The sequence below is a fragment of the Leopardus geoffroyi genome, chromosome A3 (genome assembly GCF_018350155.1).
Source record: "Leopardus geoffroyi isolate Oge1 chromosome A3, O.geoffroyi_Oge1_pat1.0, whole genome shotgun sequence".
Taxonomy (NCBI): domain Eukaryota; kingdom Metazoa; phylum Chordata; class Mammalia; order Carnivora; family Felidae; genus Leopardus; species Leopardus geoffroyi.
The window spans coordinates 712920-728911 of NC_059336.1; the positions used below are offsets into that span (position 1 = coordinate 712920).

General features: G+C 61.0%; 1 protein-coding gene and 1 long non-coding RNA gene across 18 annotated transcripts in view; one reads left to right on the top strand and one right to left on the bottom strand.

Annotated features, from left to right (window-relative positions):
• Window positions 1-773: 773 nt before the first annotated feature.
• On the bottom strand, window positions 774-6540 carry LOC123579867. The gene is made up of 4 exons (XR_006702985.1): window positions 5978-6540; window positions 4489-4563; window positions 1312-1931; window positions 774-1089 (listed from the first exon to the last, which is right to left on the bottom strand). It is a non-coding gene; the product is annotated as an uncharacterized LOC123579867 (long non-coding RNA).
• A 63-nt stretch (window positions 6541-6603) lies between these two features.
• The window catches only part of KCNQ2 (potassium voltage-gated channel subfamily Q member 2), a 52007-nt gene continuing 42618 nt past the window's right edge, over window positions 6604-15992 (top strand). For 10 of the 17 annotated variants that reach the window (XM_045443952.1, XM_045443953.1, XM_045443957.1 and 7 more), the window contains exon 1: window positions 6605-7025. In XM_045443952.1, coding sequence (XP_045299908.1) covers window positions 6730-7025 — 296 coding nt within the window. In that variant the 5' untranslated portion in view covers window positions 6605-6729. Of the gene's footprint in view, window positions 7026-15992 lie in introns of all 17 variants that reach the window. The other 7 variants (XM_045443961.1, XM_045443956.1, XM_045443963.1 and 4 more) reach the window with 2 other exon arrangements.

Genomic DNA, 15992 nt, shown 5'->3' on the forward strand with positions numbered 1-15992 from the left:
AGGGCTGCCGTCTGGGTAAAATGGCTCTCCCGTGTCCCCCAGCTTTCCCGGAAGGCTGCGGCCGTCTCTGCCGGGGTGGGGGTGCTCCCGGGACGTTGGGTGCCTCGGGTGCCCTCTCTCCTCCCTGTCTTCACTCTGTGTGTCTCCCGACACCCACGGTCTTCATCTTGGCGGAGGAAGGCAGTACACGTCGTAAATTCAATGCACTCAGAGCCGGCCCTGGGATGGATTCATTTGTGTTTCCTTTGATGCTGATAGAAGGCTCCCTCGTGCCAGGCACGGTCTAAATGCTTTACAAACCTTAACTCATCTCACTGTCGTAACAACCCTGTGATGTAGGTACTGTTATTAGGCCCCATTTACAGGCTGAGGAACTGTGGTACAGAGAGGTTCAGCAACTTGCCCAAAGTCACACATGTAAATTAAGCCTCCGAACTGTGAAACTGCACCCCATCCATTGTTCTGTGATGGGGTGACAGTAGTGTTTTGTCATCAAGCTAGAAAAAAGCATCGTGGAAGGTGCGGGGCTACTGTGTTACGCTCTGACCACGAGCTGATGATGAGCCCGACCTGTGTGGACCCTCACACAGATGCTCGCCTGCCCAAAGCCCTTGGCGGGGCGCCCTCCTCTCCCACCCCTCCCAGATTCCTGTCTCCTTTCCCATGAAAATGCTCGTTGCTTGGCTTGGGTATTGTTAGGAGTCTTAGGGAGAAAAATCCACGTATTTGCACTATTTTATGCTAAGGTGTGGATGGTTAACTTACCAGAAATATTTGCATTTTAAGAGAAGACCTTGTTAACCTAAATCATGGTGTCTTAACCTCTGCCCTATTGACATCCGGGGATAGATAATTCTCTGTTGTGCGGTGGGAGGGCTTTTCTGTGCCTTGTAGGAGGGGCCAGTAACACCTGCCCCAGGCACGTTAGACAAAGATGTCTCCGGGGAACGAGACCACCCCTAGGGGAGAGCGACTGGCCTGATGGATCTCATCTCTGTGGGTAGGACGTCAGGAAGGGATGGGGTCAGCACATCTGAGCTGGGAGGAAGGATGGGGCACTTTCTTCAACTGCAGCCTGTGTGTGGAGGTCTGTAAGATATGAGGGGAGAGGGAGCCTCCAAGTGGGGAACCGGGGCTGCTGGGGCACCTCCTGCCCCCCCCCCCCCCCCAGACCCCGGACACCACTCAGCCGACGCTGCTCAGGGCACAGTGCTGCTCTGCTGCATTCAGTGCCCCCGCAGCCCCACCAGGTGGGAGCCATTTCTCTCCGCCTGACCAGTGAGGGAGCCAGGGCCCTGCCAGCTCGCTTACCTGGTCTGCCCCAGGTCTCAGAGCTCAGATGAGCTCACCGGGCCATCTCAGTGCTGTACTCTGCAGCAGCAACACCCTGCCTCCGGTGATGCTACGGGGTGCGGCCTGGTGTTGGGGCACAGCCTGGTGCTGCTGGCAGAGTGGGTCATCAGGGGCCACCCCAGCAGAGCCCTTGGTGCTGGCCAAGGACTCCAGCTCTGTCTGGGCCGACGTGTCGCCGGTCGGCTGGCTGGAGAGTCCAGCCTTTCTGTCCCTTCCTCCTAGCTTGGCTCGGTGGTGACCTTGTGCTGGGTGAAGGGGTGGGTGAAGGCCTCTGACAGCCCATGGGTTCTGCCCCAGGTTAGATGGCTGTGTCCAAAGCCTACTGGACATCTGGCCAAGCAGGCAGGGCACTCAAACGAGCCCAGGCCAGCAGTGGGCGGGCAGCCAGGGCCCAGATGCTGACAGCCTGTGTGTGGGGGAGCTGACCACTCTGCTGGCAGGGAGCCAGTCTCCATGGCATTGAGCTCCAGCTGCCCATGTCCTCCATGGTCTACCCCAGCAGCCCCTGAGCCACGCAAGCCCCAGACTGCAGTCATCAAGGGCACATCCTGGCTCGAGGCTCCAAGCGATGTCCAGCCCTAGAACAAAGTGACTGTCGTTCACAGAATGTTGATGAACAGCTTCTGTGGGCTGTGAGTGTGTGCAGGGGGCTGAGTGTGTGCAGGGGGCTGTGGGTGTGTGCAGGGGGCTGTGAGTGTGTGCACTGGGCTGTGGGTGTGTGCAGGGGGTTGTGAGTGTGTGTACTGCCTGTCCAGTGGGGAGATGAACAGGAGGCAGCAAACACGTGACGTGGCTTCCTACCACGCTGGGGAACCAGAACTGAGAAGGAGGGCGGGGGTCCACTTCAGGGAAGACCCGTAAGCAGGGCCTCCCAGAGAAGATGCCCAGAGACCTCCCTGTGCCGGCGGCTGCGGCAGAGGTCAGGCCAGGGGTTACCCCTCCCAACCGCCACCCTGTGTGTTCCGTGTTCCCTCCTGGAGAGGGGGGCAAGGGGGTGGGAGGGCGTGGGGCCGCGAGCAGGGGGTTCCCTTGAAGGCCCAAAACCTTGTCCAGATCCACCTCTATTCCCCAGCCCGTTTCCACTGTCACAGGTGACCACAGGCTCCTGGTGCAAGGAAGGGCCTATGGCTGATAAATACAAATCAGCCCTCATATGATTAGCTGTTCTGCTGGGGGCTGGGGAAGCTTGTTGGGGGCTCTGATCCTTGAAAAAAAAAACCTATACGTTAAATTTTCATTGACTTTAGTGTGAGATGTTTCAAAAAAATCAATGCTTTCGTATTGAGTCTTTTCCTTATTGTCCTGCTCCCCCACGAACTGGATAAATTCAGCCCTTCCTCCTCCTAATGATGGAAAATTCCCCGGAGGGGAGGGCTGGGACTTTCTGTTGGGTAGGCACTTCCTGTTGTCCAAATTACAGAATTAAGACAACAGCTCTGACCCAGGTTAGGAGATTGAGAGCCTGTCTCTTCTCATTTCCCCAAATTAAGTCTTGTTTCTTGGCCTGGTGGAGTGTCCTCTCTGGGCCTCCGCCAGGATCATCTGTTTTCCTGAAGGCACCGCGATTGGGGAAGGAGCTTGGTCCTCCTCTAGTGGGAGGAGGTGGGTGGGTACAGGGAAGTCTGATTTTCAATGTCTGTCCCCAGTGTCCCCATGGTCACTGGCCCACGGAACTCAAGTGTCTCCAGACACCTGGGCATAAATATCTTCTCTGTCAACAGAGCATCAGGCTGGGGCTGTACTAGAAGGGCCCCCACAGGCAGGGTGACAGAGCAGCCCCTACTCTACCACGGAAGGGCCAGTGCAGCCTCACCGCTGACCTCCCTCGGCCAGGACAAGCAGCCAGTGGAAGCCTGTTCCTTCTAGACTCACTTCCCCTAGACGCACTCCGATGTCTTCTGGACCTGCCGTCATGTGTCGTCTGTGAGACTAGGGTCGTGACTTCCCAGGACTGCATTCCAGGAAATGCCAAGCCCACTCCCTGTCCTGACCACTGTGGGAAGAGTCACCACGTAGCTTCTCCACGGAGGGTATCATCCAGATGTGCTTTGATTTGGCCTGCACCAGCGGCAGCTGTGATATCTACCGTCCACACATTGTGGACCCTGTGCCAGGCTCCGGGGGACACGGAAGGACACACACGAAGGCAGGGGTGCCAGGCTGGGAAGTGGGGTCACGGCCCCGTGTGGTGAGAGCCTGATCGGAAGGGAACATGCAGGAGTGCTTTGGGGGCAGGTGGGGACTTGTGAGAACTCGGAGCTGTCCTTCCGTAAGACGGCAACGGTGGCCAACGTTTGTTTCTCAGCTCAGGAGTCCGATCTCGGCTGCTTGGTGCAGCCAGCGATGTGGGGACAGGAGGAGGAACCGAGAGGAGAGCCAGGAGCAGGGTGCTAGGCCCTAGGTTCTGCGGGGAGTGACCGGAGCTGGAGGTGCTGAAAAGACAGCGCACAGCCCAGCCTGCCCGCCCGCGTCCCGGTGAAAGGTCCCTCCGGACCGGAGCTGGGTGCTGTGTGCATCTGGATTTTTCCACTTCTCTTTCCTGGATCCCACAGTGCAGTTTTGGCAAAGATGGCTTGAGCCTGAAAGTCTTTCCCATCTATTTTTAAATAAATGAAATTCCTGTCTCTTGTATGGAATTCACCCCAACTGAGCATTTTCAACGAACTGCTTCCCTGGGCTGCAGGGGTGGAGGGCACTGTTGACCAGGTTGCCGACAATGCAATCCTTGTTCATACATGTTCAATAAGCTAGCTCACTGAAAGGACATCCTACACAGAGGAAGCAAAGATCTTCACGCCTTGAGGTGGGCTTCACGTGCCACAGCCCCTGAGGGTAGAGGCAAAGCTGAGTGTGCAAGAGAACAGCGGGCTTGTGCGTCCCCAGCAGCTTCCCCTCCAGCCTGGCTGTCGGTGCTCCTGCTGGAGGGGCCTCCCCCAGGGGACTGTGAGGGCAACCTGGGGCATGTGGGTCCCCTTGGGGTCCCTGCGGAATCCTGGTCCCCTCCCACCTTCGGGGCACCCTACACTCTGGGACGAGAACAAATGTCACGTTGACGCCTGACTCTGGTCTCGGCGAGCACACAACTCTCCCTGTGGGCCTCCCTGATCTCTCCCGCCTTAGCCTTCCGGAACTTACCACGAAGACAATGGAGACCAAGTTGGTGATGTAGGATGGGAACCGATGTCTCCAGGTCAGCTTCACCGAGTCCACCTACAACAGGGAACAACGTCGGGTCACCTGGTGGGAACCGTCACGGAGGAGAGAAGTCTGTGCGCACGCGGTGGGGTATGGGTGAACAGCGTGGACAAACAGAAATTCTAGGAACGCCTTTTTAAAAAAATGCTTGCAGGTGATGAGTAAAGCAGACACCTAGCGTCCAAGGAGGGGTCTGGGGTCTCACCGCTATCAAACGATGTCATGCAACAGTAGAAATAGCGCTTAAAAATGTGGTTCGCCTGTGTCCAGGGCGTAACAGCACCAAACACCTTTCTAAAGTAGACGCTTAGACCCACGTCTTGTCCTGGACGCCAGACGGCACAGACTTTGCTCCCACTCAATGCTCATGCGTCTGCAAAGACGACACCTGGGAGTCACTGCTTCATCTTCTGCGAAACGACCCTAACCACGGATCCGGTTCACTCTCACATTGAACCCTGACAAGGGGCTCCCCGAGGAAAGGCCATGCCCAGCATACGTGGCACCCCACAAGCCAGGGCTTCCTCTTAACAGGATGAGGGGAACGAGGGCTGCTCAGAGTCCGAGCAGCAGGGCCAGTCTCGGCAGCTTCCTTCCTTTTGCGATCTAAGCCACTGTCTTCCCCTTGAAGTGACCAGGTGGGTCCCCCTTCCTGCGCTTGACCTCAAGAAAACTGCAGCCATTTGGGGACATGCTGGCTGATCGTAGCTAATGACCGAGGGGCAGGGAGGTAGGGGTCAAGAGTGTGGTCCCTGGGACACACCTGTGTGCACAGGTGTATGTGGGGCCTCAGTGGCACTCCATCCCCAACGTTCTAGATGACTTACAAATGAGCACTGTGCCTGCATCGACCATTCTGTTTTCCGCTGAATATAGAAAGCTCTAGAAAGAAAGGGGCAAACGACACAGCGGACCCGGTGCGGCGGAGTGTGCTGGCTTGTGAGCCTAGTAACTGGCGAGGATGGTTCAGCACAGGGCCTTTCTCAGCGGACCCCTCGGCGCCAGGCAAATGTGGGGAGAGGCTGGTTGCAGTCGGGAGAGGCACCTGCGGCCAACACCATCCACGGGGGACAGAGGGAGGCTCCGGGGGGACACGGTGAGGACCGTCAGCATGGAGTGCACCGGGGCCTCTAAGTGGCCGAGGCATGGGTCCTTTGGCTTCCCAGAAGCAGGTTCTAGAAAGACCCCTCCCCCCCAGGACACCCTGGCTCCCTGGCTGTAGGAGGCAACCTCTGCCAACTGCCCTCAGGAGGACTCCGTGCCATCTGTGTCCAGAACCTTCCCTCCCGGACTGTGGCATCGGCTTCCCCATTGGCCCCCGGCCTGTGTCTTGCCCTGGGGCCCACCGGCCACCCCCCTGCCGCGGGCCCTTTCTGGGGTCTGCCTTAGAAAGCCCAGGCCCCCCAGGGGCAAGTGTCTCAGGCCTCACCTCTCTGACCACCTTTGCCCCTCTTCCTGCTGCAGGGGCCTCTGCAAACCCTCCTCGCCTTTCCCCTGCTGCCTCCCTTCAGGACTCCTTCTCCAAAGCCCAGTTCAGGTAACCTCTTGGGAAGTGTCTCCAGATGCCTCCCTGTACACTCAGGGGAGCTGCATCTAAGGGGTCTTCATGCCTGGCCCACCTAGAGGCCAAGAGCATAAGTTCCTAGTGGGCTGGGCCTTCACGGAGGGTCCGGCAAGAGCCGGTGCCTGTCTCTCCGTCCTGGGCGTCCCTCCGTCCTGCTCCCAGGCGTCCAGTCCAGGGGCCCAGCGGGTAAGAATCCGACTGGGGCCAGGCGCTCCGATCCACGGAGAGCTGGGGGCCGCTCAGGCGGCGCGCTTGTGTGGCCAGGGAACGACCAGGGGGCCGGATTCCCTCGTCAGGGCACACCGGGCCGCGGGAGCGGGGCCAGGCGGCCCGGGGCGGCCAGACGCCTGGAGCAGCCGGGTCCCCTCCCCCCTCCCCTCCCGCGGCCGGCGCGGCGTCGCGGGGGTTAACGGGGGCGGGGCGAGGCGGCGGGCGGAGCCAGGCGGCCGCAGCGTCCCCGGCGCGCGGCCCGGGCCGGCAGGAGCGCGGAGCCGCCGCCGCCGCTGCCGCCGCCTCGGCCATGCGGCTCCCGGGCCGGGGGCCTGGGCTCGGGCCCGCGCCGCCCCCCGCGCGCCTCGCCCGCTGAGCCCGCGCCCGCCGGGGCGCCGCCCGGCACCATGGTGCAGAAGTCGCGCAACGGCGGCGTGTACCCCGGCCCGAGCGGGGAGAAGAAGCTCAAGGTGGGCTTCGTGGGGTTGGACCCCGGCGCGCCCGACTCCACCCGGGACGGCGCGCTGCTCATCGCCGGCTCCGAGGCCCCCAAGCGCGGCAGCATCCTGAGCAAGCCGCGCGCGGGAGGCGCGGGCGCCGGGAAGCCCCCCAAGCGCAACGCCTTCTACCGCAAGCTGCAGAATTTCCTCTACAACGTGCTGGAGCGGCCGCGCGGCTGGGCGTTCGTCTACCACGCCTACGTGTGAGTGCGCGCCGGCGGGGGGCGCGAGGGGCGGTGGGGGGGGGGTCTACGGGTGAGTGCGCGCCGGCGGGGGGCGAGAGGGGCGGTGGGGGGCCCACGGGTGAGTGCGCACCCGCGGAGGGTGGTGGGGGGCCTACGGGTGAGTGCGCGCCGGCGGGGGGCGGGGGGGGGTCTGCAGGTGAGCGCGCGCCAGCGGGGGGCTCGGGCGGTGGGGGGGCCTACGGGTGAGTGCGCGCCGGCGGGGGTCTCGGGGGACGCGGACGCGGGGTCGCTGGGCAGCGTGGGGGGCCTATGTGTGAGTGAGCGCCGGCGGGGTCGCGGGGCGCACGGCGGTGGGGGGGGGGCTCTATGAGGGCACGCCGGCGGGGGGGCGCGGGGCGGTGGGGGGGGCCTCTGTGTGTCCGAGCGCCCGTGTCGGTCACGCCGGTGCCGTGCTCTGAGCCGGGGGACCGCGTTCCCTGGCTAAAGCGAAGGGCGGAGACGGTAGTGCGATTTGGAAGGAGTTCTGGGGCCCGGGCGTTCAGGCGGGTGTGGGGGAGCCATCCCCCTACCGCCAGCGGCCTGGTTGGGTTTCATCAGCCCCTCCCCCGCAGGATGGGGAGATGTGCGGCGCCCCAGCCTCCCTTCCTCGGCCCGAGGCCCCTCCCCACGGCCGCTGCGCTGAACAAAGGGCCAGCCGGGAGGGAGGGTGGCGCTGCGGGTCCTGCCACTGGATCTGGACTCCTGGAGGCCCCCTCTGGCCTAGACTCCCCCAAGGAAGGGGGCAAGGGGCTGGGGGAAGGGGCTGGCCCGCTGTTCCTCAACCCCCAAGCCGCTCACTCTCCAGCTAGGGTGAGCCTCAGGGCTGCTGAAATGGGGAGGAGGGGTGTCCAAATATTACCTCCCTCTCCCAGCTCTAGGCTGAGGGTTGTGGTCTGTCTTGCCCCGCGGTTCCTGCCCTTCTCCTTGGCCCAGCCTGGACCCCCCACCCCCCGCACACAGCAGCCCTGACCCCTGTCAGCTGGAGGGGCAGGTATGTGTCTAACGCAGTGCACATTCTGGGCTCTGGAGCCCCTCCTTGGTAGAGTGGTCACCCAGGAGGAGCGGTGCTCCTGGCCCAGGAACGGGCTCTTGGTTTCCCAGGCCCTGTTCAGGGAACTCCTGGCTCCTGGGGCAGGTCCGGTGGTCTCGGACAGGCCTTGTGCGCACATGAGTGTTCACGTGTGTGGTGTTGTGGGAGCTGCTGTGTGTGGACTGGGCCGTTGGCACGCACAGTCTCTGAGCAGGCAGGCGCTCTCTGCCATCCCAGTTAGACTGGGACCGGGACTCGGCCATTTTGTATGAAAGAGGCATTTTGGGATGGGATTGAGGGACGGATTCTGGGAAAGCACCTCCATGTGCCCCCTCGGGACGGGAGGTGTGTGTGCCCCATGAATGTGCCCATGTACCTGTGAGTGTGTGCCCTGGACAGATCCTCCGTGGGATGGGGGAGAACACCCCGGGAGGGAAATGCTGGAGGGGAGGGTGTCTTGGGGAGGGACCCCGGCCCTGGCAGGTGCCTCGGGCACGTCTCCAGGCCCAGCGCTGAACCACCTGGGAGTCCAGACGGGCGGGGCTGTTCTGGCAACATGAGTGTCCCCCCCCCCCCCCACCGGCCCCAGTGAGGGGACTGGCTCTTCCCATGTAGGCGTACTCAGGTATGCTGTTCATCCTGGGAAGAGCCCTGTGTCTCCTCACCAGTGGCTCTCCTATCACCACCTCCCTCCCCGCCTGGTGGGACCAGCTCTGGTCATCCGGGTCCCGGCCCAAGGTGGCCTCCAGTATGTGGCCAGAGCCCGCCCCCAGCCCCTGGGTGCCTCTGCCAGACCCGTGGTGCGGCTGCCGGAGCGAGCGCTGTGCTTTGGCCCTGCACGTCCCTGGCTGGCAGGAGGTCCGGGGGGTCCCGTCTGTGTGGCCCCGTCTCCAGCCCTGAGTGGCTCCTCCCTGCCGGGGCTTCAGGCCAGCCCCTCCTGCCCCCTAAAAGCTGCAGCATCCAGAACGGGGAGCAGAGCAAAGCAGAGCGTGAGGGAAGCCTGAGTCTGGTTGCGGCTGTCGTGTCTGTGGGGTCTGTGCTGGGGTCCACCTCAGGTGTCTGTGAGCCTGGATGTCCAGACCTGCGGCGTGTGGGGGCATGGGGGACAGTGGTCCTCGTTGCCCAGGCGGCCTGCTCAGCCCCTCCTGCTTCTCTACCGAGGACACAGAGCTCTCTCCGCACCCCTCCCCCCCAACCGCCCCCCCCCACCCCCGCCTCGCTCACTGGCAAGAGGGGAGCAGAGGTCTCGGCAGCTGCTGGGTTCGACACTTGAGTGCAGTCACAGAATGTGCAGGCCTCAGTCTTCCCACGGTGAAATGGGCATCATACTCCCTGTTCCCAGGGCCCCGGGGACCTGAGCTGCTCTCTCAGGGTGGCCCAGTGGCTCTCCCCGGATGGTGACGTGTCTCCTGCCTGCTTTTGTAGCTCCTACTCAGCCCCCGGCCCCCAGGTGTGGGGTTCTCCCCCGTCCCTGTGCCCGTGCTTGGGGCCCAGCCCCACCCTGGTGCTGGTCTCCTGCTCGAGGCCCAAGTTACTCGACGGTGCAGCAACCCTCGCATCCCCTTGCCCGGCACAAGGACTGGCCCGTATCTGAGTGTCATTTGGTTTGTTGGTTCATTAATTAAATGAAGTCCAAGCCCCTCTTCCCTGCCTGGCACTGAGTGGGCCTGGGGAAGCCAGTGGAGGGCAGGCACAAGGCCTATACAGTCTGTCCCGGCCAGAAAGGAGTCCTCGGGCCTGGGGCAGCCCTGAGCCCCCTGGGACCACATTTCTTCTCCTTTTGCCACCACAGCCTGGCTTCTGGAAGATGGAGGTGTGCCAGCCCCTCTGGGTGTCCCAGGGGATCCTGGGGGCAGTGGTTCTCAGAGGTGGGGAGGGAGGGTGGCCGCCCTGTGGCCTCCCGGCTTGGTGGGCCTCAGGCAGGTTCCCCCTCTTCCGTCTGTGGAAGGGGCTTTCTCCGAAGACACGCCTCTGGGACCAGAGCTATGGCCATCACTCCTTCCTGGTGTGAGCTTTTTGAGACCTGCTTCTGAAGACAGGAGCCTTCCCTGCGTCAGGGGGGATCCGACACCGGCTGAGGTGTGGGCCCTCCTGGGCAGAAACAGCTTGCACCCCCCCCCCCCCCCAGCCCTGACGCCCCTGGAGGGTCCCTTCCTCTGCTGGTAGTGAGATAGACAGCCGGCCCCGGCTGACCTGCCCCGTGTGACGGCCCACCCAGATTCGGGTGAGCAGCCCAGGCTGCACGTGGGTCCAGGGGGAGGTTGCCGGGGACCTGACCGTGTTGTCAGCACTGGGTGGGGCCCTGTGTTCAGGACCTGGGCGTGTGGGGTGGGAAAGGGGTCAGACTCAGCTGCAGGAGGCCCACAGATTTTCCTCACCCCCCTCCTCTCCTCCCCACTGCCTGCCCCTCCTCACTCCTCAGGCTGGAGCCTCAGGGTTCGGACGTTCTGTGCGCCCTGACAGCGGGGGCATTTTTGTGTGAGAGGGTTTTCGAGATAGAAGGTCTGGAGTTTCCATGACTTTCTCAAAGCGGATGTGAGCCACAGAAAAGGCTCAGGCCACCTTTCAGGGGTGTGTCCCCCGCGCTCGATGGGAGTCCTTCAGGGGGATCTCCTTAGGGTGGTCTCTCTGGCTGCAGCTGGGGGTGGGGTTTATTTTGTGTCTACAGTGTGTGGGTCTCGGATGTGTCCCTGGGAGCCTGGGAGGTGCCCATTCTCACTGGTGGGGAGACTGAGGCCAGGCCAGGTTGAGAGGGTTCCGGAGCTGCCCCACTCAGGCCGAAAGGGGTCTCTGCCTTGGAGATGAGAGTTTGGGGGTACAGATTGCTTAACCTTTCCAACATCTGAAAGCCACTTTAAGTTGCCGGGATGAAATTGCATTTAAAATAGGCCGGGTGGAAAATGCCGGTGACGGCCACGGGGCTGAGCCCGTGAAGTCTGGGCTCACTTGACTGGCTCACTTTTTGTGAGCTGTTTTCTCTTGGGCTCGACTGCCAAGCCCTCTGTGTCCTCAGATGGCATCTGCTGTGGGGCCAGTGCTGGGGGCTGTGGGGCCCCATGTGACCTCTTGTCCCCCCCAGCGGCAGGCTGGGGTCCGGGGCTTCATGGCCTTGCTCCAGTCCCCTGCGTGGCCTTGGCTAACCCAAGTGGGGTCACACTGTTGGCCCGCACAGGCCGCCTGCTGTCCCCTCCCGCTCATCTGCCACCGGTGGGCCACCTGGGTGGGAGGTGGAGCCTTGGCCCTCAGCCTTGACCCTGAGTGTTGGCCACTCTGTTCCTTGGTCTGACTGCATTTGGGGGTTGAGTGTGGCCCCGGGGTGGTGGCAGGGTCCCTCCTCTGCTGACGGAGCATTCTGTGTTTCCAGAAGAAGGCTGTATTCTCAACTGCTTTCCAGTCGCAGACCTCTCTATAGACCTGGGGAGAAAGTGTCCACTGGGACTTGGAGAATCTTATGGAAATTTCCACAAAGGTGGGAATGCCAGGAGAGTTGTGGTTTCCAGGGAAACCAGGGCTTAGCAGACCATCCTCGCTGGCCTGGAGACCTCGGGCGTCTTTGCAGAACTTCCCACCCTCCGTTGAAAGTGAGATCACTCCGTACCAGTATAACATTTTTTGATCACTGTCCACTGTCACACGGGGTCAGTCTCCACACACATTCTTGGGTCTGTAAGGCGATAGGGTAGGTGGGAGGCTCAGTGCTGGACAGCTTCACAGATTCAAGCAGAAAAAAAATCTCGGTTTTATTAGAAATCCGTACAAGTCAAATATTCCAAGTCCGAAGTCTCAGAAGGAGGGAGGCTCGGCTTGGCTAGTGACGTGGGCACCACTGTGCGTTGGGGACCCTGAGACCCCAGGTGCTCACCATGTGGTGGGAGGGCCACCCTGCTTCTAACAAAGCTTAAACCCCAGAAGGTCAGGTTACCAAGCCAGATTACTTCCAGGAGGCACAGGCTGAGTCCGGATGGAGTTCCTTTTTTTTCTTTTTTTAAAGTTTATTTTTATTTATTTTGAGAGAGAGAGAGAGAGAGGGAGAGAGGGAGAGAGGGGGAGGAACAAGTCAGGGAGGGGCAGAGAGACAGGGAGAGAGAGAATCCCAAGCAGGCTCTGTGCTGACAGCACAGAGCTTGACATGGGGCTTGAACCCATGAATTTCGAGATCATGACCTGAGCTGAAATCAAGAGTCGGATGCTTAACTGACTGAGCCCCCCAGGCGCCCCTGGATGGAGTGCTTCAAGGTTGGGTTTTACCAGTTTGTTTTAGTTAACACGTTAATCCGCAGATCTTTGTTAATACGTGCACTCCTGCCTGACCGAGGCAGGCCCTGTGGGTCTCTGCATGAGCGTTACTCAGCAGACGTTCTGGGTCCTTGTTAGTGGAGCCACAGGGCTACCTTTGGGAGCTGGCTTTCTACCCGTCCTGTAGAAGGTACAAGGTCCAGAGGACTGAGCTCTTGGGACATTTCACGGGAGGCACTGACAACGGGGTCTTGGCTGAGGGGAGGGGAGACCCCTCAGAGGCTTGAACCTTTGTGCGGGACAGGGAAGCCCACGGAGTGCGTGTTCTGTGCCCCCTGAGCGTCTGCCTGACGCTGGACAGGGCGGGTGGGGCCAGAGGCAGGTCTGGGCGTCAGGACCCATCCTGTTAAAAGGCTCATGATGGCGGATGGTCCCTGGGATGCAGGCTGTTCCCCTTCGGGGGCAGAGCTTATAAGGGACACCGGTGACTGGTGTGTGCCCAATGTCTTGTTACCGTGATGGTGCTGGGATACCTCGCAGGTGGCTCTTTTTAAGTATTCTCAAGTACAAATGTTGGGTCGTTCCTGGATGGACGTTGCAGGGGGCGCGTTGGTAGCGGATGTCACCACGTTCGCCCTCGCTGAGGTCATGCTGTCTCAATTCCTCCTATTGGGTGTGTCACTTAACCGCTCACTATTCATGGCGTGACGTTGTAGCCAGTGGAGATGGTCCAGAGGGCACGTTCCTGTGAAAGGCGGCGAGTGGTGGGGACCCCTAGCTCTAGGCTCACCTGACTGGGGTCCTGCCTCCACTGACATCCCGGGGCCGAGTCTTCTTGTCTGTGACGGGGGCTAAGAGCTCCGTGTTCATCTCCTGCAAATCATTCGGCGTGGTGTTTGATGTGTGTGGTGCTCACGAAGCTCGTGGCCGTTGTTGCTAGGTCTCCGTGGTTGTGGCTTAGCAAAATGAAAAGCGTCGTCCTGCATAGAGACTGGCCAGCCAGGTGGGCGACGGTTAGCAAGCATGTCCTGGACAGCGCCCTCAGCCATCTGCCCCTCGGCCCAGCCACGGCCAGTCCTCAGCCATCAGCCAGTAGCCGGGCCTGGATCGGGAGGTTTGTGGCTGCTGTTAACGAGCCCGCACGTAAACATGAGGCCTCTGACACTTCAGACGCTTGCTTGTGTGTTGCAGGGGGACTTGCTGTTTTCCTGAAGGAAGTTGCTTGCTCTACAGCTGCCTGGGTCCGGGGACACGTCTTCTGTTCACAGCCGAATGGCACACATCCCCAGCATCCTGAGCCTCCAGACATGGAGGCAGAATGGTTTGGGCTTGAAGAACACCGTTGCGGGCGGGTTGGACGGGCGGACTCTTGGGACCCGAAAGAACTTCGCCGGGGACATCTGGTTTCCACCTGGGCATCCTGACCAGCTCCATGCCCCCCCCCCCCCCGCCCCCACCATCCTCGGCTAAGTCATGTAGTGACTTAGGTGTGTGTGGGCCTCAAGGCTGAGCCCACCTTCGACCGCACTGTCCCCAGAGTGTGGGAGACGCTGCGGGCACGCTGCTTTCTTCTGCAAGGCTGGAGCTCAGTGGTGCTTTCCAGCAGCAATGTGCTGACAGCTCCAGCAGCCTCTTAAAACGGCGCCTCACTTGTGACGACGCACCGGGCCGTCGCTGCGGGAGGAAGTGTGTCTTCCTGTTGTGGCTGCGTGGCACCCGTCCACCCTGCCCAGCAAAGCTGGAACAGCTCAGCTGGGTCCTAGGTACGAAGAAGAGGGCCATGCAGACCTAAGATTGTCCCCAGAGAACAACGTCGTCTGTGCTGGCGGGAGGGTTTCGAAGAAAGCCGTGGTTCTGGAAATGACTCCCGTTTGTCCTTGTCCCCGGGGCCCCTTTCAGCAGCTGGGCCCCACCCTTCGCGGTGGTGATGCGTCGCACTGATCCGTTCGTTCTCAGCTCGCTTTCCCGGCTGCTGGTGGCACAGTGGTGAACCCCCGGAGTGAGTTTGCTCTCCTTCTGTAGTTCTTGGGGAGGTGCGTGCGTGTCAGAGAGGGTCAGCAGTGGCAGAGATGGCTCTCCCTGTGGCCTGTTCCTCATGTGAATTTAAAAAGCCAGGGCCACAGAGTCGGAGGGGAGGGGGTCCACGGGCTGTTCAGTAGATGGACTGGTCTGGAGCTGGGGGCAGGGAGGGCTGGAGTTTTTATTGCTTGAAGCTGGTCTAAGTCATGCTGAAGGCCCTGAGGACCGCAGGGTCCCTGGACTGGGGGCCCTCCGGCTGAGCTGCCTAGGGGCAGCTGTCCGCTCCACATTTCCAGGGGAGTAGGTGCTCCTAGAATGATTTGCTCTCAGTAAGTTTGTGTGGCTTTCTCTGCAGGGGTCTTGCTGAGCGTGGCAGGATGGGTCCTCGTGGGGCGCCCAAGGGGACTAGGCTGGGGGCTCATTGTGGGGAAGGAAGGGCCTGGTATAGTCACACTGATGGGCACTGGCTGTGGGCCTGAGTGCTGATTAAGGAGCCTCTTGTCCCTAAAGCAATCCACCACCAACCCTGCCATACACCTGTAGCCTCACCCTTTCCTGGTGCAGAGAGGGGACTGTGGCCCCTGGGGACGCTGGCCCCAGTGCGGTGTTGAACCTAACCCTTCCTCTTGCCCCCCGGACTCTGGTTCCTGCGGGGTTCAGTCACGGGGCAGTCAGGTCTCAGAAAGGGGGTCCTCTGACCCTTCCCCGAGTCTCCAGGATGATGAGCAGAGGTGGGAACAGGATTGTTTTCAGGTGCTCCACACACCTGCTGTCCGTCAGCCCCCAGATGGCTGAGGTCAGGACCCCAGGTGAGTGGTCATGGACTCAAGGCCACTTGATGGTAAGTGGGGCAGCCGGGATTCAGGCCTGGCAGGTGCTGGGTCAAAGAGGTCATGGCCTTCTCCAACAGCCCCCACAAATGGGAGAGGTGACCTGACTTGGGGGGGGGTCTGGCTTCCCCCCCAGCCACCAGCTGCCCAGAATCTTGGTCTCACTGCTTAGTACCTGGGGTTAGTTGAAGGGAAGGGATGCTGGGGGGGGGGGGGCAGGGCCCTGGCTTTCCAGGCGGCTCCTTGCAGAGACCATGAAGGTTGGGGCCACGGCTGCTCCCCTTGGGGGAAATGGGGGATGGGTGTGTTCCGGGTCAGCCCTGAGCCTGACTTTCATCTCCAGGACATGCTGCAGAGCTGAGTGTCATTAGTCTCTACTGGTTATCTAGCCTGAATACAATTAGGTCTCTAATTTTTTTGGATTACTTGGAATAATGTTGTAAATGTACAGAAAGTCCTAATGGGAGTCATTGGGAACAGTGTACCCGGATGCCCCTTAATCATCTGTGATGGTGGCAGGTCAGCTGCTCACAGTGGATGGATGGGTAGTGCCGAGTGAGCCCGGCCGCAGAGGGCATCCCCCTGGATTGTTCCTGGTGGCCTGCAGGGTGCGGCCGTCCCCTGCCCAGCTGCACTCCTTCCCCCTAGGTCTTGTCTGCTTTGCTCTCTCCGTCCACGGAATTAGAGAGCTTAGAACTTCTGAGTTTGCTTTTCCATTTAGGCTTGGAAAAAAATGTTTGAAGTGTTTGGAGGAAAAGGCCAGTTTCTCCTGGGACCCCAGGTTTGTGGGGGAGGTGGTGACAAGCTGCGGGAGGCGCAGAGAGAAGCCAG